The sequence below is a fragment of the Poecile atricapillus genome, chromosome W (assembly GCF_030490865.1).
Source record: "Poecile atricapillus isolate bPoeAtr1 chromosome W, bPoeAtr1.hap1, whole genome shotgun sequence".
In the NCBI taxonomy this organism is placed as follows: Eukaryota; Metazoa; Chordata; class Aves; order Passeriformes; family Paridae; genus Poecile; species Poecile atricapillus.
In genome coordinates this window covers 41,930,814-41,955,254 of record NC_081288.1, presented here as the reverse complement: position 1 = coordinate 41,955,254, position 24,441 = coordinate 41,930,814, and the positions used below count along the sequence as shown (strand labels likewise).

The following is a 24,441-nucleotide window of genomic DNA, read 5'->3' as shown; positions in this document are numbered from 1 at the left end:
GTCTAGAGAGTCTCTTTATTTCAAGGTCTTCCACCGTTATATTTTCTTCTCTTCTCTCTTGAACTATTGCAAGGAAAATTTTCAAACATAAAAATAAAGAAGGGGATTTTTCAGCACTGTGCTGACTGTAAATAAGGTGTAGCTGTAGTTTCTAAGGAAGCTTTGTTTAAGCCAAGTTTACTGACAAACTGTACACTTTCCCTTTTAAAAGCCAGTACCGATCAAACTGATGTGTTTGGTGTCTTTACAGTTTAGGGTTAGAAGGGTTATAACAGTACAATGTCAGGTAATACCTCTGTAAGTGTAGAATTGCACATGAAACCCCCTCATAACTTGTACACAAATTAAGGATGAGCTGCAAGGCACTTAAATTGTATTATAAGCATAACAGTGTTTTAACGTAATTGAAATTAATCTGCTCATTGCCAGTTCTTGGATGGAGAATGTTTTCATTGCACCGGAACAGACAAAAGCAAGATAGCTGTGCCATAAAATGGGGTTGCCAGTTTAGACTGGTAGAGGTGTTCCTGCCAAGGAACTGTGGCTGGACGTGAGAGTTTTTGTGTCTGTTACACTGTGTGTAATGGTCAGCTGAAATCACATCTCCTGTGAATAGCTGCAATATAGATATTAGGGCAGGTATTACCAAATGTAAGTAGTCTAAATGGGTGAGATAGGCATGCAAAACAAGAAAACTACATTATATAAGTGATTGTAGATTGACAGCAAGGGTGGTAGCAAATTCCTGGATGTGAGCTAGGAATGTGCTGAACAAAGAAAATGGAGAAAGAGACAGATAACTGAGATGAGGTATTGTGAGAGGAGAGGGTGCAAGGAATTGAGATGAGGACTGTAACAGAAAGAAAACCTCTCAACAGCATAGGAAAGACCATCAGTGAGCTGAACAGAGGTTCTTTCCAGTGTCCTGGAAACAAAAGGTCCTGGCCTTCGTTGCCTCTGGTCCTGCCACCTGGCCCCATCTGTTGCTGTCTCCACTGGACAGAATAACTGGCAGTGTGGTGATTATTACTGATCATCCTACTGATTTACTAAACCCTCCTAAGCTGGTACAGAAGGGTCAGTCGTTATTTTCAGGGTGTTTGCCAGAAGAGGTATATGTGGAGATGAAATGCTATAGAAAAGACAGGAAAATATAACTGAGTTAGACAGACAAGGAGCAAACACTATGTTGAGTGATCATGCTTTATGAATCAGTTGCCATATAAAATTGTTACCTGAACTATTTGCTGCTGGAAAATCTCCTCTTAGAGAGTCCAGTGACATTTTCTCCTTTAGTGAATAGGTGAAAGTCATTATAAAATATACCAAAGAAAGTAATTATGAAAGATCAAAAGTACCAGTTATATTAATGAAACCTTAAAGTTTACACTTGACTTTGTAGCTTTGGTACATAGCAAACATTACCATTTTTCTATCCAAACATCCACATACTGTTAAAGTATTGGTGTTTATTGGTTTTATTTCCGTGGTTTTGTTTTTTAAGATCCTCAGTAACTTCTGTAATTTATCTCAGTCTAGTATGTCACATGGTGTTATGCTAGAATTTAGTTCTTGCCAGGAATATATTTCAGCACAAAGTTCAAGTGTAGTTTTTATTCTGAAACTGCTTTTGAAAATTGCTAAATAATGCAAAAAAATATTTTTTTCTTGTTTGGTTGAATTTTTTAATGCCAGTGTTTATTCCTTATTTTAAGTTGCTTAAGAGTAGCATGCATGTACCTATCTTGAATCCTTTGTGTTCTGATAAGACACTACATCTCACCCATTTATTGCTACCTAATTATGTATTCCAGAAAGTTTTTTAACCTTGATCTTGGAGCTGTTCAAGACATCAAAGCTCCACCAGTTTTCTTGTCATCTTATTGCAGACATTAATTACCAGGTATTTATTCTGTGTTTAATTATTTGGTAGTTTTTATAATTAACGGGTTTAAAAGGTTTTTTCATTTTCAAACATTCTATCAAGTTATCTCATCTTGAAGTGTAGACTTTTTTTTTTTCCATGTAGCCAATAATTTCTGTGTGTATTTATTAACTGTAACTTCTAATCCTAGAACTTGTTTCTTGTTGTAGATAAAACAGCTCAGGAATCTGGTAATATCCCATGTCTCTTATACACAAGAGAGCACCTCAAAAATAACTGCATTTCTTCACACAATAAAAAATATGGGTCTCAGGTGACAGGGTGCTCAGCAGAAATTACTTTTAAATTACTATATTTTGTTATGGTAACTAGTTAAAGCCAGTCTTCTCTGTGGACAGTGGTAGTTCAGTTTAGCTGGTTTATACTTTTTGTGTATCATTCCTTGGACTTCCTTGAGCAGTTGAAATGTGCTATAGGAAGTGGGAAGATCCTGTAACTACTGTACAGGAGTTTGAATATTAACAGTGGTAAGAAGCAATTTCCCTTATCTCAAAAAAAGCTGGTAAAATATATAGTTCACTGCAGAAATGCTAATAAGCTGGAGTAGAGAAGTATAACAAGGGAAATCAGCACTTTGAATTTTTACCTCAAGAGTAAATCTAAGGGGCTTAGTAAATCTGTTGGATTTGATTTTTAACTTGCATTCCTCTGTACTTGAAGTCTAGTTTAAGATGTTGAGTCATGTATAAATATTACATTTAAAATACAAATCTAGTTCTTAGAATTGAGAGAATCAGAATAGATTTTGTTTTCTTTCCACTCTTTTCTAAGTAAGTGCCAGCAAGCTTTATGGGCTTGTTATTTAGATGGGATTTGTGCCAAGTCATATTACTTTTCATGTTTTTAAGCAAGTGGTGCTGGTTTGCTAGAGACTGTAGAGTTTTTACCCACAAAGGGCTGTACTTTCGGCATCTGTGAATGACTGGTTTTTGTGTCCTTTTTGGGTAGACTTCTAATACTCTGAAGCAGCAGATTGGCTGATTGAACTATGTAACTAAACTTACCTGGCCTCTTCTAGAAAATTTTTGTATGGGAGTGATATCCATTTTGCTTGTTGCAACTGCTTTAAAATTAAGCTCCAAGTCCTGTGGATTGGTCAGAACCAGAACTTTTAATTATTTTGTTAAAAAAAAACCTGCCTAAATCTGAATTTTTCTTTATTCTGTCCTTTCGTTCAGGTTTTCTGTGACTTTTCATTGACAGTAAGATGTGACTGATTACTTAACTGGAGCATGGCATAAGTAACTACCGTTAATACTGAGTTAATACAGATACATAAGATGTATCTGTAGGCTTGGTTTCAAAGAGCATTTCTCTTTGTGGTGCTGTCAGTGTAAACAGTGCCAGCCCCTGACTTGCGTTTCAGTGTTCATGTGGTGAACCTGATCAGGAAGCTGGTCCAGGTTAAAAAATAGCTAAGCAAGGAAAACAATGATTATTTTTAACCCAGAGCAATTATGAGTTATGAGTGACTTGCTGATGTTTGGATGGTGGGTAACTGAAAAGATATTTATAGAAAGAAAAACCTGAGATAGCTGGAATTCATGTGGGTATGGGGTTTTATTATTATTTTGTATTTTATTTCTTAGTAGCAATAAATGGTTTTTTACATACATTTAGATAGAGATGTATTCGCTGGAGGAGGAACATAAGTCAGTTTATCCCTTTGCAGTTCTCCATTGCCTCCTGCAAAGAGCTGCTTGAACTGCAGGGGGGAATAGGAGGAATGGGAAGATGGAATGAACCTTGAGATTGCGAGCTTCAGTTTGAGGATTGCTGGTTCAGGAGATGGTGGCTAACTTATGAGTAGGGACTCTTCATCAAGGAGACAACTTGTCTGCTTTAGCCAACACTCCCTCAGAAATGTCAGCTCACATGGAGGTCTGCAGGGTTTTTAGAGCATCAGTATTGCATTTGTTTTGGTTTCTTGTTTGCAAGGCCTTTTTGAAGTTTAATAATAAAAAAATTAACAGCAGAGCTACTGTTTGGACCGTATAAGCTAATGTGCTCTGCCAGGAGGTACTATTCACTATCCATTAAATAGCAGGCATACAGTAATGAGAGTGTGCTATTACTGTACAGTTTGAGTAGTGATTTGTGAAAAAGAGTATCATATAAATATGAAGAATTAATGTAGTGTACTCTACACATAGTGGCCCCCCTGACTTCAGATGTATATGTTTCCCACTGTGAAAGTTCATCAGAAAAAAGCACAAACTGTGTAGCTGTGAAGGATAAATTTTGGAGACTTCAGTCCCAAGTAATGACAAGACCCTGTTGTGTAATTGATAGCATTTTCAGAGTGCTGTGAGTGCTGCTTTGATGTAGTCATGGTTAGTAATAGCAGTAAAGTTTTGGCATCTTAAGCAGTTTCTAGAATCAATTCTTTTTGAGAGAGAATGGGCATTCAATAGAGCCATCAGATGCTAACAAAATGGATGGGCAAGGGAAAGCTTGTTCATGCTAGCTATAAATCAAACCAGTTTATTTTCTGTATGCAAAAGTGTTTGGAATTTTAGTGCGGTATTTTAAACTACGTCAGCCTCTTATTATCTTGAAGTTAAAGAAATTTACAGCACAAAAGATTGAGTCACAAAATAATACAGTAACATAATAGCCAGTGTGAGCTCCTATGTAGAGCACACCGCTAAATGCAGTCATAGAGAAACAAAACATCTGTTTGGAGGCTGTGAGGGCTACAGTGTTTCAGGTGATATTTGACACTCTGCAGTGCTTGGAATTCCCTGTGGCCAAGCAGAAGAGAAGGTGTTTGAGGTTTGTCTGAGGCTGAAACTTAAGGCTACTGTGCCTTCGCCGGGAAAGTTCAGGGCACTTCTTTAAGCCTTCTACTTGGGAGGGTTTTTTTTTTTTTTAAACTGAGTTGTGTCACTCTTGTTTATTCAGTCTTCATAGGTACTTAGGAATTCAAATCTTGGATATGACTGCTTTGTGAGAGCATGTAGTGCATACATTCAGGCATCATAGTTGTTGATTAGAAAACATGCATGTGTTATGAAAATGAAAATCCAAAAAGGTTGCTTTTTGTCCTTAAATATCTGCCACTTATGACAGTAGGAGATAATTTCTATACAAGACAGTGAATATAATTTTTCTGTGTAATTGAATGTACCAGTGCTTCTGAATGTCATGTGACACTCAAAGTTGACAGTTTAATCCTAAAATCCTCCCACAGAAATTTTCTAAATGATACTTATTCAGACTTGTTAATAGAAGGAATCTTATGGAAAGACTTGTTTAAATAGAAATGTATACATATATATACAAAACATATATAGATACAATTCTAATGTGTATATATTTATTATTTCTCTCAGGTGAGGAAAGCTGTGTTTTGTTTGAAATGTTATGTCTTCAAAATTGGCACCTTCACTGTACAAACAGTCTTTCAATCTAAATATATGGGACAGTAAAGTGCCTGAAGATGAAGCTGCAGCAATGTCTTGGGAAGAGTTAAATTTTAGAAAAAGAAGAAGAAAATCAGATTTATTTTTTTTTTTCTTCCTTTTTCCTCCATCTCAAAACCTGTCATCCCAGGCCATACTCTTCCAGGAAATAGAGTTGGTAATAGAAACTCAAATAGGTGACATAGGGGAAAAAAATTAATTATGTAAATAGTAGCAAATAATGAGGTTCACATCTGATGGAATTGAGGAATTCCAAATAGTGACTGGGTTTGCAAGCCATACGTGTGTTCTTATATTACAATTCATTACGTTGAAAAGTAAAAGAGAGCAAATGGTTACTCAGGCTAACTTTGTAATAAAACCAGTGGTTCTATGATGGTAATTTTACCATAGGAATCAGAGATTTAGTTTTGTTTTTATCTTTTTAGGAAGAGTGGCATAACAAAATTTAGTGCAAGATCCTGTGGTAGGGCAAGGTGATATTTGTTTCTCTGATCTTCAAATTATCTGAGATGCATTCTCTGTCACATTTAATTTGCTTGCACTCTTGTGTCCATTTGCTCACCATGCAGCCAGACTTGTGCCCAGGTGGTTTAGCCAAGGTCCCTTGTGAGTAACACAGGACAGGAAAAAAAGCTGTAAAATCTTAATGACATCTCTGGCATCTTTATTGACTGTTAATGTCAAAATGATTTTTGCATGGTCTTTTATGTGTTTTACTCATCATGAGATGTTGTGATACACTTTTCTTAACCTTCAACTTCCATGAGTTATAGGAGGGGCATCTGTTAGTTTTCTGTTTCATTTAGTTCATATGTCTTAAATGTGTATCAGTACTCTGTTTTGGGGATGTGGTAACAGGAAAAGGAACAATATACACTATGAGATGCAAACTTGTGTTAGGCTGCAGGCTCTTCCACTGGTGAGTGTTCTGATCAGGCCATGCTTCTGGGAGCACTCCTGTGGGAATGGTGTTTTTCCTTATCAGGGTGGACTAAGCTTTAATCTTTGTCCTGCTCCTTGTTCAGGTGTGTAGATATTGACATGCACATGCACACACTGACATCTACATTTCTGTTGATACATATTCCCCAAATATATTACTTTTATAGCTTTTTAAAATAGTAAAAGGACAGCTATACAAAGCAGACAATATGGATTCTATAAAAAGGTACGTTTATTCTTTGTTAGAACAAAATGGTGCCTGATCTGAACATTGAACAGCAGTTGTCAAATGTGATGCAAATCATCCACAACAGAATAAAGCTTTGTAGGGCTCTGTATTGAGAGAACTAGGCTAATAAAGTAGTTATTCCTAAAGATATTCCTGTAGTGTTTCAGCAGTGATCAAGAAGGACACATTTCATAAGAAATTACATGGAGCTTTTTAATGTAAGGAAGTGGACCTTTTAGGTGTGTTTATTTTAGAGGACTATGAATAAAGGTTTTGCTTAATGAAACTTTGCTCTCCATTGTACAGGTAGATCAAACTAGTTTTTAGTAGCTTCCATCTCAAATAGGAAAATAATTTTTAGGGCATGGATCAACTAGACTAATGGGGAAGGGTGTTAAATCACTACCAAAGGAGTACTCAAAGACATAGTTATTTAATTACATAAAATTGACTGTGAGAGATTCAACAATGAAAAGAAGAAAATAATTGCTTAGATGCAGAAATGCGATTATAACTGGGTTTTACTTAAATCTGCTGTGCGCATCCTAATAATCAGAATTTTAATGAGTTGGTGTAGCCCAAAGCACAGACATCTATGCAATCAAGTTACCATGATTTAGCAGATCAGTCACATTAACTAAATGTTTTTATGTGCTTCTTCACTTAGAATACAAAGAAAATAAGTTTAATTTAAACCTAATTTTGGCAGATGCAGTTCAGTAGTGACAAAAGATACCCTAAGACTGGATTTTACTTCAGTGACCAATCTGCATAATTTTAATTTAGAGGTGTAACTAGCTGTTGTTAAACTTTCCCTTTTATGTAACGATTTGGGGCCATGGGGTAGCTAAGTTTAAATGATTATTAGAGTGTCTCCTTAAAGTGGGAAGAAAAAAATGTACAAGAAGCACCTGAGGAAATATGTAAACAGAACTAAGAAAATTGTGAGCCTTTCAAAAGAGATGGGAAGAGTTCTGTGTGGAAAATGGAAAAACTGTAAATAAAGAAGGCAAGCTATTTTTTAATAGCTTTAATGAGATCTTGGGAGGATTCGGTTGTCAGTTTTCTGAGAAATAAAAACCATATATAAAAGCTTGATGTTCAGGTAAGGCCAGATTCCTTGTATCCGAGTCCTAAGAACTTGCTGATAGTGCAACAATGGACAGATGAAGAAGGGTACATATTGAGAATACATACTGAAATTATATACATATTCTATTTATTTATTTATTGTAATAAATACACAGTGGTATGGTCTCAGTTTTGATAACTGCTTACTGAATCTGCTTAACATTTCAGTAAGAAAGACCTTGTAGGCTTTCCAGAGTTGTTTCTATTAATGTATGAGAAAATTGTTTGTAAAACATGTCAAAAACATAAAAGCAGAACTTAACCCTCCCTGAAATGTTTGAACAAACAATATTTCAAAGATTAAAATATTACAAAATATAAACTCAATGCCATTTACCTAATTACAAGATTTGGCACTTTACTGACTTTGAAAACTTGGCAAGAGCTGCAGGCCTCAAGTTGTAGGAGGCATTTGTGGTTCAGTATTGGAGAACTGACTCACTATTTAAACAATTTCAAGTCAGGCTTTCTTTTCAAGAATTAAACTAGATTCTCTCTTCTTCCTCAGCCCCATTACTTAATTATTGTAGCCTTCCACTATATTTTCCCATCTCTTTGCCTTACTCCTTGATCCTGTATCCAAAAAGCATTTCCATAGCACAGCTTTTAAAACTTCAGTCCCATTTCTCTTGGTATATTGTTGTGTAAAAATGATGCTTTCAGTATATGCTATTCCCTAGAGAATGTTTTAAAAGAGAGTCACATTTTCCAAGAGTAAAATAATTTATAATGCTTGCTTTTTTAACCTAATGTCATGGTTTGGAGTTTGATGTTCTGCTATTTCTTTTAAAAGGATTCAGTTAATCTGGCAGACATTCACAGAAAACAATATGGTGGTGTGGATCTGGAGAAATTGTTTTTACTAAGAAATTGAAAAATATTTGTATGTGTGTAAGTTGTTTTAAAAATGATACCAAGTAAAACACAAGTCTTGTTTCTCTGGAAGTTTAGAGTAAGAGGCTCATTTTTTGGAGAGCGATTAAAGAGTAGAACAAGCAACAATGTCCCACATCCTCAGAGGGATTAATGGGGATGGTGAAGCAAACAGATTTGTGCTCCTGTTCAAGATTCGTGTTCATTAAAGACCTAGAGTTTTCAAAATGTTCTGAGATGAAAATTTGAAACTCCATTTATGGCTCTATGTGTATGTGTGTCTGTGTGCATTGTTGAATAGAACAGTTGTACCAACCTAGTACCTGATGGGTGATTACCCCTTATATTGCTTTGGGACGGGCCAAAGTATGGGGGTACCACACCTCAGGATAAGGGAATGCTGTTCTTAGAATGTCATTGCTAGAGCAAAGTGGAGAGGTGTAGGATTGGTGTTACATAAATTGTTCTTAAACGCCACAAAGTATTTAGTGTTGGCACAACATTGCTCTGACTGCTGCAGTTCTCTCTCTGCTCATCTTAGCTCAGCTATTTGACCTGGTCTTTAATCTTCACTTCTGTGGTAATTGTGGTGAATATAAGAGCTTTTCTGTCAGAACCAGCATGTTTTTTTAAGGAATTACTGTTGAACAGTGTTCTTTTGAATGTTTAACTATCTCACCTAAATTTGGGCATTTTGCTGAAATGATAACTTTTAATGAGAACTGTAGAGAATCAATTTCATAATAGCATACCATTTCAAATTTTTGCATAATGACTTTTTAAGCTTAGTTGCTAGTTCTGAATTTAAACAAACAACAAGGATCCAAGTTTGCTTTTCCTGATGTTTCATTTTATTTCATTTTAGTTTTATTAAATTATATTGGGTGTTTTTATATAGCACTAATAGATATGAAAAAAAGTTGCTGTTCATTTTGAATCTAAATATGTGGAAACATATATAGCAAAACAAGTCAAGCTGTGAAGTGATCTGAGTGTTAAGGCAAGAGTAAGGAAAAAAAGAAAGTCTCCTGTGAGTTTGAGGAGCAGGCAGTTGGCAGCAGCAGAAGGTGCCGGCAAAGGAATGCTGCTGAGAGGGCGAGTTCTGGTGTGATCTGCATCAGCCTCCTCAAGGCGTGTTCAAAGAGGGCTCTGAGGGCACTGCACTGAAATGGCAAGCTGGTCTGCTCGAGCTGGTGTGTGGTTGCAATAATTTTGTTTTCATTGGAGACAGAAAGCTTTTACAGTTTAGCTTGGGTTCTGTCAGTTTTGTTGTTTTGTTTTTGTTTTTTTCCTTTGTAAAGGGCTAAAGAGAGAAAAGGAGTGTACATTTATTGCTGTGTTTTAATCATAAGTCTGACAACATGCTCATTTAATAAAAATATTGAGGGAAAACTTCACCTGTTAGCATAAGCAAAGTTATAAACTAGATTCTGCAACTTCACCTCAACCCTTCATACTTTGTTTTCCCTAATTGCAGCCAGCGGCACCAAACTCTTTCTCAGCATGTTTAGTTTCTTCTTGGATCTCCTTCGTTGTAGTTTTTAACTCTGTTATGGTTTGTTAGTACTCTTTTTTCATCCTTCTAAGGTACGGAGGCATCTTCAAAATTAATTTTCTTAGTAATTGTTGCCAAGTGGATGAAGGGCAAGGACTATGTCTGACCTTAGTTCAGTTTGCTTTGCTATTAAAACGCCTTCTTCCCAAAACGCATTTGCTTCTTGGGTGTGAATTGTTGTTACATTGTTGTTTGTCAGACTGTGCAAGGCAAGAGCCTTCCAGAACACCTGAAAGAAGATGAGTAGGTTTGAATGATGGTGGCAGGCGTAGGCAGGCAAGGAGAACATTTTGTGCTTCTTTTGCTGTATTATTTCTCATGGGTTCTCCCTGTACTTCTGAACACTCATATGCCATTAAACCCTGTGTTTCCATGGGAGAACATTCCAGCTTTGGCACATCTTTTGTCTGTTGTGTCTCCAAACATTCAAGTCAGTTTTTGCTGATGTACAGATTTTTTTTTTTTTTTTTTTTTTCCTTTTGGGAATTATAAAGCGAATATATCACCTGAAGTTAATGTTTGATTCTGCAACCAGAGCACACAGAACTAAGTTAAAACCAGCTTTTAGATCAGCTTTGCAACCATGAGCTGACTTTAATGGGGTCACTATGAGCAAATGAGGAGTATGATAGCAGCATGTCCACATGTCCTTTTTGCGCAAAGGGAGCACACGCCTTGTTCGGATCAGTCCCAGCCTGGGGAGGCTGCAGAATTGCAAATGTTAGAGTACCTACAAACTTTTGACTGTGTTGTTCTTTTTAAAGTATCTGCTCTTGTTTACACTGATGCCTTGTGTTCCTCGACTTCTGAGAGATTAGCATAACTTGTTGGCCCTGCTTAGTCTGTTTTTAATTCACAAAGCCAAGTATACATCTTAGTGAAGTTACAGCAGGTTTAGATGAGTGCTGGTCCTGGTTTGTCTTGCCTGGGATTTTTCCCTTGCAATGCAGTAATGAATGTGCTGGGGAGAAACAGAAAATACTCTCCATCCCTTTCCTCCTCCTTGCATGACTGCACCCAACCACCACTGATAGTTTGTGAATGGGAAATTATAGCTACTAAATTTGACATTGTAGACATAACTTAGGGTTGTGACTGTGGAAATGTCTACTTCTTCTTGTGTGTTTAAGTTTGGGTAAATGTTTTGCAATCTGGGAAAATTTAAGAAAGTCCCGGACTGTAAATAGGCAATTTGTAATTGCAAGCAACTGTTTGGAGAATTTTGTTAATGCTTTACATTTAAAAGAAGTTAGGTGCTGCAAGTTTGTGTGCTTTCTTTAATTATAAAACTCTGTTTAGATTGTTTAATAATCATTCTTAGGCAACTGAAATAGGCTAGTCTACTTTAGGTAGCCTAACCATGTAAAAGGTTTAAAACTGTGCTAGAAAAAGACCAAGGTAAAGACCAGTGCAAGCATAACTGCATTAGGATAGCTTGCCTATGAACATTTTAATTTTAATTATTTTTCTCATGATTATCTCCTAAGATTTCACCAGGGTGGGTGGATCAGGTTTTCTGCTCCCTCTTTCCATTCTCCTGTTCTGAAAATTTTAGCAGGCAATATGGTAAACTTCAATCCCAGTTGTGAAGTGGCTAATTTTTCTGAAAACTGGGTAGATGTGACTAAGGCTGTGATTCTGTCCCCAGCGGGCTCTGGCACTTCCCAGACTCTCTGCTAGCTGGTTTGGTATGCCAAGCCATCAGAAATCTAACCTGACCAAAATCGCAGTTTAATCATACCAGCTAGATTGGATAGGGCCATCCTATAACCAAAGCTTGAGCTTGCAGAGGGATAGGTACACAACTGTATGCAAAAGTGCATCTCTGTCAAGCAGTTCAATAAGTTTACTTTTTGAAAAGTACCTTTGTAAAATCTAGGGTTTAGTTTCAAGTTAAGTTGTTATTTATTTCTTTTTTTTAATGTCTTATGGCAGAGCGTTCACAAATTTATGCTGAGTTGATGTAATCCATGTATGCTAATTGGAATGGCTATATTGGGTCCCACTTCAAGTATCAGTTTGTCCAGTATCTTGTTCTGACAGTAAGTAGTAAATTGATAGCCAGCAGTAAATATGTAGGGAAGGGAGCAATAAGAAGGAACATTTTATGATCATTCCTTAAGACCCTTCTAAGTATGCACCTTAGAGACTTTTAGAGCCAGATACAACAGCTTTGGGTTTTAAAAGTTCTTCATGGAGCTTGCATTTGTCCAATTACTTTCTGAATCTTTAAAATTTTGGAACTCATTCCCACAAGACATTGCAGGTCACAAAGTTTAGCTACAGACTATGTGCAAAAATGAATTTTTGTGTGTTTGAACCCTCCTTTAATAATGTCAACTGCTGTTTCCTAATGGTTGCATTTTGAAAATAATTGTGCTTTATTTATCTTCTCCTTGTCTCCTGTAATTTTGTACCCATATTTTCTGCTATGTGTGCTCTCTTTTTTCAGGCTGAGCCATCTAAGAAGCATATTTCTGCTTTTACTCTGTCGTTTTTTTGACAGAGTAAAAGCAGAGGCCTGATGGCATACATTACTACATCTGTGGATGTACTGCACTATGGATTCATACAATAGAATTGTATTTTTGGTTTGGCGCTTTAAAGTCTTTCCAAACAGTTATGTTTCGTTTGCTTTATGATAGCTGTCCAGCTAGAGTTTCCATTGGACTGCATGACTGTGTGACTGATCTTTCCTAACAGATACAGCTCCTTTGCTAGGAGTGTTATTTTTGCATTTGCTGGTGTTGAATTTCTGGTAATCTCTTGCTCAATCCCCTCACAATTAAGAGGGTTCTGCAACTGGTATAGTCATGCCTAGGACCTAGGATGAAATTGGATGTGATATTATGCAAAAAATGCAGAGTGCTTTGGTTTGCCAAGATGATTTTAATGCAGGGGCAACACAGGGGGCAGCTGATGAATACAAAGAATTGCAGCAAAAAATTTATAAGCAAAGCTGCAGTGGTCTCAAAGAAGTTTGCATAGACATTCTGAAAGACTGTTAAGGAAGACTAATAATGAAGTATTATTCTGAGAAATTAGCACTTTTATTGAGTTTAATAAACAGCATCAAAGGAAACATCAAGTGCTTGTTCGGCAATTTTGCAAACAGTGAACAGAGACTGCCAGCTGTTACTGTGATGGGAACAGCAATTAGCTTTTAGTGTTAAATGTGAGTGGATAGCTAGTGTGAGAATAATCCAGGAGGTGGGGGAGTAAAAGCAAGCAATTTATGGTTGATGTCATGGAGCAAGAATCATGAGGGAAGCAGAGAAAGGGTGATATGTTAGCCATACAGGTCAGCATTTGTGTATGTTCAGTAGGATAAGCAAGAGGGAGTTAAATAGAGTGATTTGTACATGTTCTTCTGTTTGTCCACTGTGGTTTGAGTTGGGTTGGGTTGGTATGCACTGAGGATAATGGGAGCTTCACATCTGTCATTTCCACACTGAATTGGGTATGCAGTGAGTGGAGAATGAATGGAGTCCCCAGTGTGACAGGCTATGCTGCAGAAACGAATGCTGGGTTTTCTTTCAAGGCTTTGGAATGCCAGGGCAACTCAGACATCAGTCATCTAAAACATCATGAAGACCTTGCTTGACATAATAGTCACAAAATAATTATAAACAAAAGCATGTATTTTTGTTAATTTACTAACTGGCATCTTAAAAGCAAGAAAAAAGTTTGACATTTTTATGTACCCTTCTAGTTCTAGGTCCAATGATTAGTTCTGTGACAAGACAGCATGACACTTTGAGTATGACAGAAGCCCTGATGCTGCAGCAGAGGCTGGGAGTATTAATGGCCAAATCTAGGTGAGTGGTTTTTAATTCTGACAGCTCCCTACCTGTTCAATTTCTTCCTCATAGCCTAGGTTCACATCTCCTTTTGAAGCAGCATTTCAGTTCTTGGTTTTCCAAAATATCAATCTTAGAACATACTTGAGACAAAATAAAAAGCCTGTATGATTCTTGATTACATACCGTTTCTTTGTTGTTCCTGTTGTACAGAGGCTGTCCTTCAAATATCTTCATATACTACAGCTTTCTTCTTGCAACTCCAGTGATTTTTTTTTTTTTTTCTCCAAAGTGCTTTGCATTTTAAGTTCTGGGTTTTTTAATAAGTTTTTTTTTAAAGAAGCAGGCTGTGTCTTCAACAGACTTGATCAGTATTTCATGCTGAATGCATAGAAAGTCTGATACTAACAGCATGCAACTAAGTAGTTCTGTTTGCACTGCAAAACATCAGAGGAGGTCTAAGTCTGGGCCTTAAATGCATGCATTTGTGCCTGAAGGCTGCTAGAGGCATATGCAACTATGTTGTATGGACCAGAGTGTTCACTGTTAATCTGCATTGAGGCTGTTGTCACCTGTTGCTCTTCATAGCAGGGGATTCTCAGGCTAAATAGCACAGTGGCAGTAGCCTGACAAGAACAACATCTGAACATTACTGTAGTGGTGCACTGAGGGGTGCCAGAGCAGGAAACCAGGAACAGGTGTTATTACCTGTATCTCCCTTTCTAAATAGAAGAGGAACAACTACTACTACTATGACTTCTGCTACTATAAAAATTTCAAAACTTCACAATGAAAAAAAAAAAAAAAATTGTTGTGTGTAGCATAGCTTCTCTCTGCAGCAGTAGAAGCAAACAAGTAACCCCCAGTTTCATTTTGAGTTGGGGAAAAAACCTTTGTCAATATAATGCATGTTTTTATGTTATGGCCAGAAATGACATTAAAGAATCTATGATTTTGGTTAGGTGACTGGTATTTTGGTTCTTTATGACTGGATTAATTGGAGCAGTGTTGTTACCTCTGCAGGGGGTTCTTGGTGGCTGATTGATACAATCTCTAGAGTAGGAGTATCTCTTTTGAGTGGCTTTTCTTATCAAGAAAAGTGGAAGAGTTAGCTGCTTTTCATTGTATTCTTTGCACCTTATCCCTTAGCAGACTGAAGTGCTACATGGATACTACTGCTGCATGCTGATACAAATGCCTATCTAGAAACCAAGTAATGGTTTTCTTGAGATGACACTGGATTTTTTTCCCTCTAGTCAGGAAAACTTATCAAGCCATTCAGTCTCCTTTCTTCTTGATTTCTAATGTTGTATCATTTGTTGACTTAATAGCTCTCTTCCAGGATTTTGCCCCATTTTTCATTTGTGTACTGGAAATTTTACTTCTTATCTAGTATAAATATGATGTAAATAGGTTAAGTTTTCTTTTGTCAGACTTTCTTGTATTTAAGAAATATGAGACTTAACCCCTTTTTCATGGTGATAGAGGGTCAAACAGCAAGTTGCTTGACTTCATTCTGTTAATATTTTATCATACTGGTTTGTGAAAGTTCTGTCATACACACAGAAATCTTTAAATGAAAATACCAAAAATATCAAGGTGTTTAGTTTTTGTTTCTTTACTTTAGCCATGCTGTTCAGTGTTACTTGAATATTTTACGATTTTTAAACAAATGTGTAACACAATTTAATCCAAATGGAACTTAATAGAAATAAAAAAAATACCCAAGTTTTAAAATATTTGTGTTGAATGTGGGTTTTTTCCCTTCCCTTATCTTTGATTACATAGTTTGATATACACTGCAATATGGGAAGTATTCAAAATTGGAAGCACAGAGCCTCACTGCGTGGCTGCCAGCACAGGGCTGCCTGCAGGCCTGAACGCCTCCACCCTGGAGCTGCCAAAGCCAGGGCAACCTTTCAGGATTGCCATATGGGCTCTTTGTGTTGCCTGTGCCTGGTAACCTGCTACAGCCCAGAGCTTCTAGGGGCATCTCTAGTGCGGTGCTCCTGAATCGGGGAGTGCTCATTTAGATGGAACTGGAATCCAGATAGCAGCCTTGTGTAAAAGCCTGAGGTGAAAATCTCACACTGTAAGTGGCTGGGTTTTGTTTTCCCCCAAGCTGCTACCATGGGAATTAAGGTGAGAAATCAAATGAGTCTGTTTGGTAGTAACCTCAAGTTGAGTTATTGGTAGGACTTCACCAGCTCAGTGTTGCCACTTCATACTATCAAATCTAAATTAACTATCATATTTGTAGTATCTATGTTGATTTTTTTATTACATGTGACTGGAAGATTCATCATGAAGAATTGTATGTCAGAGTAATTTGCATTGAGTTGTTTGTTGATGTTACTTCATTTTTACTTCAACTAAATGATCATTTTGTTGGTTGGGTTTTTTTTCTCCTTTAGAGATCAGATGGTCTTCTAAAGAAGTCATGGGTAGCTGTTGTAGCTGTCCAGATAAAGAAACTGTCCCAGATAACCAACGAAACAAGTTTAAGGTATGCAGCTGGTGTGATGTGCTGTGAACTATTTTGTTTTTTTTTTCTTACAGACTAGGTCTGTGATTAAAAAAAAAAAGTAATGAAAATTGAGTGTAAATTTCTACACAGCTGAAACATTGCAGAGTTGCAGGTGCCTGTAGCTACAGGTTTCTCTTGCACCTTTGAGAAACCCTCTCTTATCAGCGGTGACAGGAATTCTGTAGACAGGGTAGGCTTTTTAGGAGAGTTTTGATCTTTAGGAAAGGGAAGAAGTCTTGTGATTCTCATCCACCTCCATTTCAGTTGGTAGAGCCCAAGTAAATATTGTTGCCTTTGGAAGGTTAAGTTAGGAAAGGAGTCCTTAGCATAAGGGAATATAAATAGCTTTTGGGGAAGTGTGATTATGAACCTGAATGTGGGGTCATGAATAGAAAATTTCAAGACTGCTGATTTTACTTGAAGATCACTATTGATTATGCATTTTGAAAACTTTTGTCCTTTATGTGGAGAAATTTTATTTCTAAGTGCCCTTATGTCTCGTATATCTCTGGAATTTATAAGCTTGCAAACACTCGTTCGTGTGCTTGACGTGCTAAGCATGAAGCAGCTGAATTCAGTGACTGTAAGTCAACATACCTTTGCATAGGTCACATAAGTCAGATTTGCTTCTGTGCTCCAAACTGTCTCTGTGAGTTGACAAAGGAATGTAATGCTTCCATAATGAAAATTGATTCACATACTGCCTGAGGGCAGCAATGAAGTGAGCTTTACAGCCATGGGAATTTATTGAAATGTTTAATATTATCAGTTAAGAAAGCAGAAAAATAAAATATTTTTCTGTTTTCCTGCTCTTTATGCATCACTTTGTGTAACTAGTTCCTATTTTTCTCCTTGTAGATTTCTCTATTGTTTGTTTAGCAGCGGGGCTGGGGAGGTGGGGGAGGGAGAGACGAATGAATGTAATCTACAAAATGAGGAAAATGGGCATAAGCCTCACAGGCGGATGAAACAATTCTTAATTTTTTTCAATTGACTAGATTTCAAGTTGAAAATGTATTTCTAGGGAATAATTTTAGGGAGTAGCATTAATTCTGTGGGGAAATTTTTTTGGTAGCTTTTTTATTGATGAAGAAAGAATCGCACTAAAAGCAGCATTGTAAGGTAAAATAGAAGGGAAATATATACCGTCCAAATTCTATAAAGGATGCCTCAAAACTGGCTTAAAAGCAGAAAGAACAAGAGTTTAACTTTATATACATCTTTTCACACAAGATAACTATAAGGTATTTGAATTATTTGTTGACTTTTAAAAGGCAGCAAAATATCTAAAACTGTTGGGTGATTCAGCACAGTGTAAGGCTATACATGTATGCGAAGGAGCCAATCTTCACATCTTGGAGCCACTTACCCTTTTTCATTCCTTTTCCCAACTGTAAGTGGGGTTATATGACAAAGCAAATATTTTTTTTTTTTTTTTTAGAAATGGGGCTCTGAAAGATTCCATTATCTGAGGTATGCCATATCCATGTGGGAATACTAGAATATGTACATAAAGCCAGTTTAAAAAAAAAAATATTTAACTTCCAGATCTCTTCTGCTTTAAATTTTTCATCAGATTTTACAGTAATGTTAGGCAGCCTCATTTGTATTGTTTCTAAATAAGTATTTTATGAATTTTTAAAATTCTGGGTTAGGGTAGCACAGAAACTAGTTTGCTGAGTTATTTTTTTGTTTTTTTTAAATGTTCACTTCAAGGATTGTAACTAATACAGAAGGAGTTTACCAGTCAGGCATTAAGATTATTAAAAGTGGTGTTGTTTCTCAAAAGAGTAATTACCTAATGCTTTTAATTTCTTTTTTATAGGTTATTAATGTGGATGATGATGGTAATGAACTGGGTTCTGGCATAATGGAACTTACAGATACAGAACTAATTTTGTACACCCGTAAAAGGGACTCTGTAAAATGGCACTACCTCTGTCTCCGTCGCTATGGCTATGACTCAAATCTTTTCTCTTTTGAAAGCGGTCGAAGGTGTCAAACTGGACAAGGTATGTGGAAATGTTGCATATAAACATTTTTGGAAGTTTATTTGATGTTGGAAGATATTTGCCAGTGCTTTGGCAAGAGTTGTGAAGGCTATAGTGCTGTATGTGAATGTGGTTTCTGGAAAAAAATTACTTTATGAAGAATGGTCTTCTGGTAGAATGAGGATTTGGGTTGCATGTAGGTTTTGGCATTTATAGGTCTGGAGGACTTCAAGCTTCTATGTGAGTATTCTTTTGGTCATCTAAGGAGGTGGTTTTGACAAGGAAATTGTCCTACCTCAGAAGCTGACTTGACTTCCAGGGGGAGGCAGTAGAATCTGAAACTGTGGAGGAATCTCCTTAGAATTCAGACAATTCTCTGTTTTTAAGATTTTAAAAGCCTGGAGCACTGATATGAACAGGACGTCCCCACCTTATTATTGTCTTGAGAAACACACCTGTGTTTCATTCTCTTCCTAAAGCAAATATCACTTTCAATAATATCAATGACATAATTCTCAAATTTTGACGTTTTTGTATGAGGTGTATATACTTCAGCTATGCTCAGTTATTTTTTGAGTGGCTTTCATGGTTACCTTTCCAGTACCCAGACCATGCCTGCCTGGGCCAAGGTTGGCTTCCTCTGAGAACATCCAGGTGTTTCTCTCTTCCCTGCAGCAGTCCCCAAGGAAACAGCTGTTTCTGTTGAGCTCTCAGCCTCATTTTGCATCCTCCTACTGTGAAATAGCTGTGTGCAGTTGGAATTCATATGCATTCATATTTTGAAATTAAGTTCCAGCATTCTTTAGGATTTTTGTCATTTACCAGTGTTATTATCAATAATTTTAGTCATTGAGAAATTGCAGGTTTTGTTTTTTAATTTCACTGTTAAAAAGTCAGAACTGGATCATAAATAAACCTAGTCAATATTCATTGTCTAAGCAGAGGTAAAGGAAGACAGGTTTTTTTAATGGTAGTCTAAAAGGCACACTCAGCTCATCTCCTAATGAGAAGTGGAGATATTTTCAAACATTGAAGTATACTCCATACTAAACTAAATTTTCATAATTCTTAAAGTAATAAACTTTTTTTTAAAGTTTTGAAGATCATCACTTTAATGGGTTTTGCAGATTTAATTTACTGCTTCTGAATGTACTAATAATACTTAATTCAAAATACTAATTTGAAGGTAGTTCTCTACAGTCTATTAGCAAGTCTGCAAAATCTTACACCAAGTCTAATTAGCATCTCTGCTTTCCTTCTAATTTTTCTTTTTTGTTTTTTACAAACAAGATTAAGCAGGCTGTGTAAGCAGCAACCCTTTCCTCCCTCTTTTGCTTCTTGCCTTCCTTATGTAATATTAAAATACTGTAAATATTGAGGACAAAGAAATCTGTCAGAAAATGTTCTCTGCTGCCCTTTTGCAATGGAACATTGTTCCTGTGACCCACAGTGGGTTTTGTGGGCACAGTTGCAAAACTTCATCTTTACTTCATGGGATGACCAAGAAGTTTTTCATTTGAGAATTCTCTGAGTACTGCCTAGAAACTTCTTACATTAGTCAGTATTTTTCTTTCTGTTTTTCCTTTAATATCAAGTTATTTCTATTGATAAGTTGTGAGAAGCAATGATGGTGAATCATTGAGTTTGTACTAGGAATTAAAAACCTTGCAGACATGTCTTAGGGGCCCATCTAACAGATATTTCTGAATATAAATTGGAAAAGCTGGTATGTCACCATGTTGTGTGACAGATCACATTGTATTTAATACGAATATATTTAAAGGCAGCTGAATTTCTCAGAAACGTGCTGGGAGCTTTTTTAAAAATTTTTTTGTCCATTAAGATTTTAATATCCAGTGTAAGTATTCAGAAATATACAAAATATTAAACGTGGCTGGATTAAGGGTCAGGGACATGTAATAGTAGAATCTCTATAGCTGCAGTGTTGCAAACATGAAGCTTATTCTGAGCAGCAGCTGCTTATTAGTAGCTCATATTATTATTGTTCCTCATAGCCCATTTGGGGTATTCCCAGCTGGGGTTGTGTGCACTTCTGCCATGTGAAGCATTTCTGGTGGTTCTGATCTGTCACAGCTCTGCATCCCTAAATGAATATATGATGATAGTAATTGCCAGTGCATTCACATAACTGCACTTACAGAAGTGGTTCTATAGGTAGGTAGTTTTCAGTAAAGAGTGTTTTAAGATTGTAGTACTCAGTTTAAAAAATGAGCACCTTCACCCACGTTTAACAAGCGTGTCAACTTTAACTTCATGCTTTCAATGGAAGAATAATCCAAAGCTGCGACTTTGCTGGTGAGGGTAAGTTGGGAAACTCCCTGCTGTTCAAAGGCAAAGTGGCACAATACACACACAAAATACATGGTATTGCTGCTAACTTTGTGTTCTGTGTCTATCCTTTAGCCTAAATCAATTAGTTTGTTACTGTCTGTTCCACACAGTTTGTCTTACTAGCTTTTCATTTTAGTTTTCTTAAAAGAAACTAAATTTTTACCCAGTGTTTAAATCCTTTTCTGTTGTGCAGGTATCTTATTTTTATAGTAATTTAATAGAAATATGATTTAGGAAATACAACTCAGTCACACTGCTGTAATTTCATTTAATGTTTTTTAAGTATATATTTATTTAACAGGTATCCTTTTCATCAGCTTTAAAAAAAAAAAAGAAAAAGAAAATTCTTGGGTTTTTCCCCCTCATTTAGCACTCAAAACCTAGTTTTGCTCCTAGCTGAATCAGTTTTCTGTTCTAATTTAACTTTTGGTGCATGGGAACCTTATTCTTCTATTAGATAACCACTTCAAAGGTTGTCACAGTAATTTTGTGTGTTTTGGTGCAATAAAACTTTTGCTTCTTTAACAGGTATTCATTATGTGGATTCCAGTTCTATTTCTTTAAAGTTATATATATTTTAAGGCATGTTTCTGAGTAACAGGATTTTTTTTTTTTGGTGTGTTTATAGGAATCTTTGCCTTTAAGTGTGCCCGGGCAGAAGAGCTGTTTAACATGTTACAAGAGATAATGCAGAATAATAGCATAAATGTGGTAGAAGAACCAGTAGTAGAAAGGAATAATCATCAAACTGATTTGGAAGTACCAAGAACCCCTCGAACACCTACCAGTAAGGATGGTTCTACTGTCAGATGACATACCTGAATTTAATGTGGTTCTTAGCTGAAAACAGCATTTGATTTGAATTTAATCTTTAAGTAATTAAAAGGAAAGCTAATTTAAAGCTAAGAGGCTAATTACAAGTAGTGCATTCTCTTGAGGTAATTGCTGAGGATTATCTTCAAGAAAAAAGTTTTGGGAACTTAGTTGTTGCATAAGAACACTTACAAATATGCTTATTGAATTGCTTTATGATGTATTACCATGCTTTACCTGTAGCATTTCAGAGAAATGTTAATTTAGGGCAATGTTTCAAACTTTTTATTAGGGGAAAATAATACTGTTTAAATCACATGTGCAGTTAGTTTGGAATATGTTTCTTTTACTCTGAGTAGATGAATGGGTGAGTGAAGTATTTACCTAAGATTTTCTGGTATTTTTGAAATCTCAGGCAGATGACTTGGTATTTGAAACTAGGAATTCCAGTTTATTGATGATTTCAGAGAAATGGAAGCTTAGGTAGGGGGTCTCTGCTTGTCAGGGAGAGAGAGATGTTAATGGGGGAAAGAGAAGTTGGAGGGCGTTTACTGGGTGTGTAATACACCTAACTTTCAGTGGTTGTTTCAGAAATGTGTTCTAGTATATACTGGGATGCTGTTCTGTTTTCCATTTCCTTCCTGCAAGCAAATTTGAGCTTTGTGAATATTTAATATGGTTTTACATATTTTACTTTCTCTTTTGAAAATTAGGCTTTATATCTAAAGTATCTTATTCATATACAGTAAAATGTTCTATTTTAATATGGTTTTGGTTATTTTCTAATTGAATCAGCTCCTGGGTTCAATGCACAAAGTTTACCCAATGGCTATCCCAGATACCCGTCTTTTGGAGATGCTTCATCACACCCTTCCAGCAGACATCCTTCTGTCGGCAGCGCACGCCTCCCCTCTGTCGGTGAAGAATCAACACATCCTTTACTTGTAGCAGAGGAGCAAGTGGGTGTTTTTTTCCCTTTGTTCAACTTAGCTTCTACATCACTTAAGATTTTTCTAATGATTATTCTGTAGGCTTTCACTTGCATTTCTCAGTATCAGGTGTAATGTATTCCTACAGTATTTTAACTACCTCAGAAAAGTGTTTGACTAGCCTCTTTAAAATGATACTTCATAGAATGGCTTGCTGAGGAATTAATATTTAATAAAAAAGTAAAGATACAGACAGTATGTGTTTGCGTTACACTCTTTTCAAAAATTTCAGTAATTATTTTTAAACATGAGTAATTGTACATTATAATGAGAGATCCTGGTCAAAAAGCTTCTTTATATGTAAGTCTTCTATTTGTCAAATAGAATTCATGGAATAATTTAGGTTAGAAGGGATCTCCATTTGTCTAGGTCAGAGTTTTAAGTTGGAGACAGCTGCACAGAGCCTTGTCCTGGTCATGTTTTGAATACTACAAAGGAATTCCACAGAATCTCAGCCATGTGTTCCAGTGTTTAATCACTTTTGCTGTGAAATCATTTCTCTTTAATATGTTATGAGATTTTTACCTGTTACATCTGGTGTTGGCTGTCCCTTGGCCTTTTGCTGAACATCCCCAAAAAGGGTCTGGCTCTGTCTTTGCTTTATCTGTTAGGTAGTTGAAAACAGCTATTAGGTGGTTCCCTGCCTTGTCTTAAAATGGGACTAAGATGATGTCCTCATTTTCTCCTTGCGTGTCATGTGCTCCAGCTCCTCTCTAGTCATGGCCCCCCACTGGACTTACCTCAGTATGGTTCTGTCTGTCTTGTATTCTGGAGCTCAGGTTTAGTCTCGTGAGAGCTGAACTGATGGTAATAGTAACTTTGCTTTACTTACTGGCTGTTCTATTGCTAACACAAACCAGTGCATGTTTGGTTTTCATTGCTGCAAGAGCAGACTGCTGACTCAAATTCAACTTACCATCCACTTGGACCTCTGAAGTTTTGCTGCAAGGCTGTTTTCAAGCAGTTGGTATCTAGCCTGTATTGTTGGTGTTATTTCATACTAAGCACTGGATTTTGTATTTGCTGTTGCTGAACTTCATAAGGTTTCTATGAAGTCAGTTCTCCGGACTGCTGAGATCCCTTTCTCTGGAAACCCTACCAGTCCGGATAGACTGGAAACTGTCAGGGTATGTTCTTGCTCATCATTCAGGTTGCTGATGAAAATGACAGTCAAGTTTAAGAATGTCATGTGGTTTAGGAAGACTTTCATGTGTGACAAGAAACAGTGCTGGAAACCAGAGAAGGTAGCCAGAGCAGAGTGCTGTGAGCTATCTTGTGGGAAAGGATTTTTTAGGAGCCCTCACAGAAGAGCTCAGGTGTTACCGTTGGAGTTACTGACTAGTAAGTGAGTTTGAAAAATCAGTGGAGGAGTCAAGTGAGCTGGTAAATGACACTTCAGCTTGCAGAGCTTGACAGAGAGGTTGGCAAACTACATGACTGTGCTGTAAAATCCTACTTTTGCTGTTTGGGTATCCAGACATAGAATTAAAATTTAGAGAAGGAATCCAGTCTTTCCCATTCAGCCTTGTATTGATCCATTGTGGAAATTGAAGGAATATAACCTAGAAGTGTATTTCTGCCTTTCTTAGTAACATATGGTGCCAATTCCTGCTTCTTTTTAATTCTGAGCGCCACACTTCATATGGAATTGTGTACTTTTTTACTTGAGTTCGTGTTCTTAGGAAGCTGTTGGTTCTCGAAAAAAGAATGGATAGCTCTTCCTGTAGGCACAACCTCTCTTTTTGTTCCTGGAGTAGTGCACAAGGCAAGAGAACAAGGGTCTTCTTAGGCCTCTCTGTGGTTTACTTTTTGGTTGGGGTTTTCTTTATTCCTTGTATGGACAGTAGATTTCCTTGCAGTGTGGAA

The 24,441-nt window shown here is 36.7% G+C and overlaps 1 protein-coding gene across 3 annotated transcripts in view; it reads left to right on the top strand.

Annotated features, from left to right (window-relative positions):
• Positions 1-24,441, top strand: part of LOC131592369 (fibroblast growth factor receptor substrate 2) — a 50,233-nt gene that overhangs the window by 17,697 nt on the left and 8,095 nt on the right. For all 3 annotated transcript variants that reach the window (XM_058863837.1, XM_058863836.1, XM_058863839.1), the window contains 5 exons: positions 13,816-13,921; positions 16,318-16,409; positions 18,256-18,442; positions 21,402-21,560; positions 22,382-22,545. In XM_058863837.1, coding sequence (XP_058719820.1) covers positions 16,344-16,409; positions 18,256-18,442; positions 21,402-21,560; positions 22,382-22,545 — 576 coding nt within the window. In that variant the 5' untranslated portion in view covers positions 13,816-13,921; positions 16,318-16,343. The remainder of the gene's footprint in view (positions 1-13,815; positions 13,922-16,317; positions 16,410-18,255; positions 18,443-21,401; positions 21,561-22,381; positions 22,546-24,441) is intronic.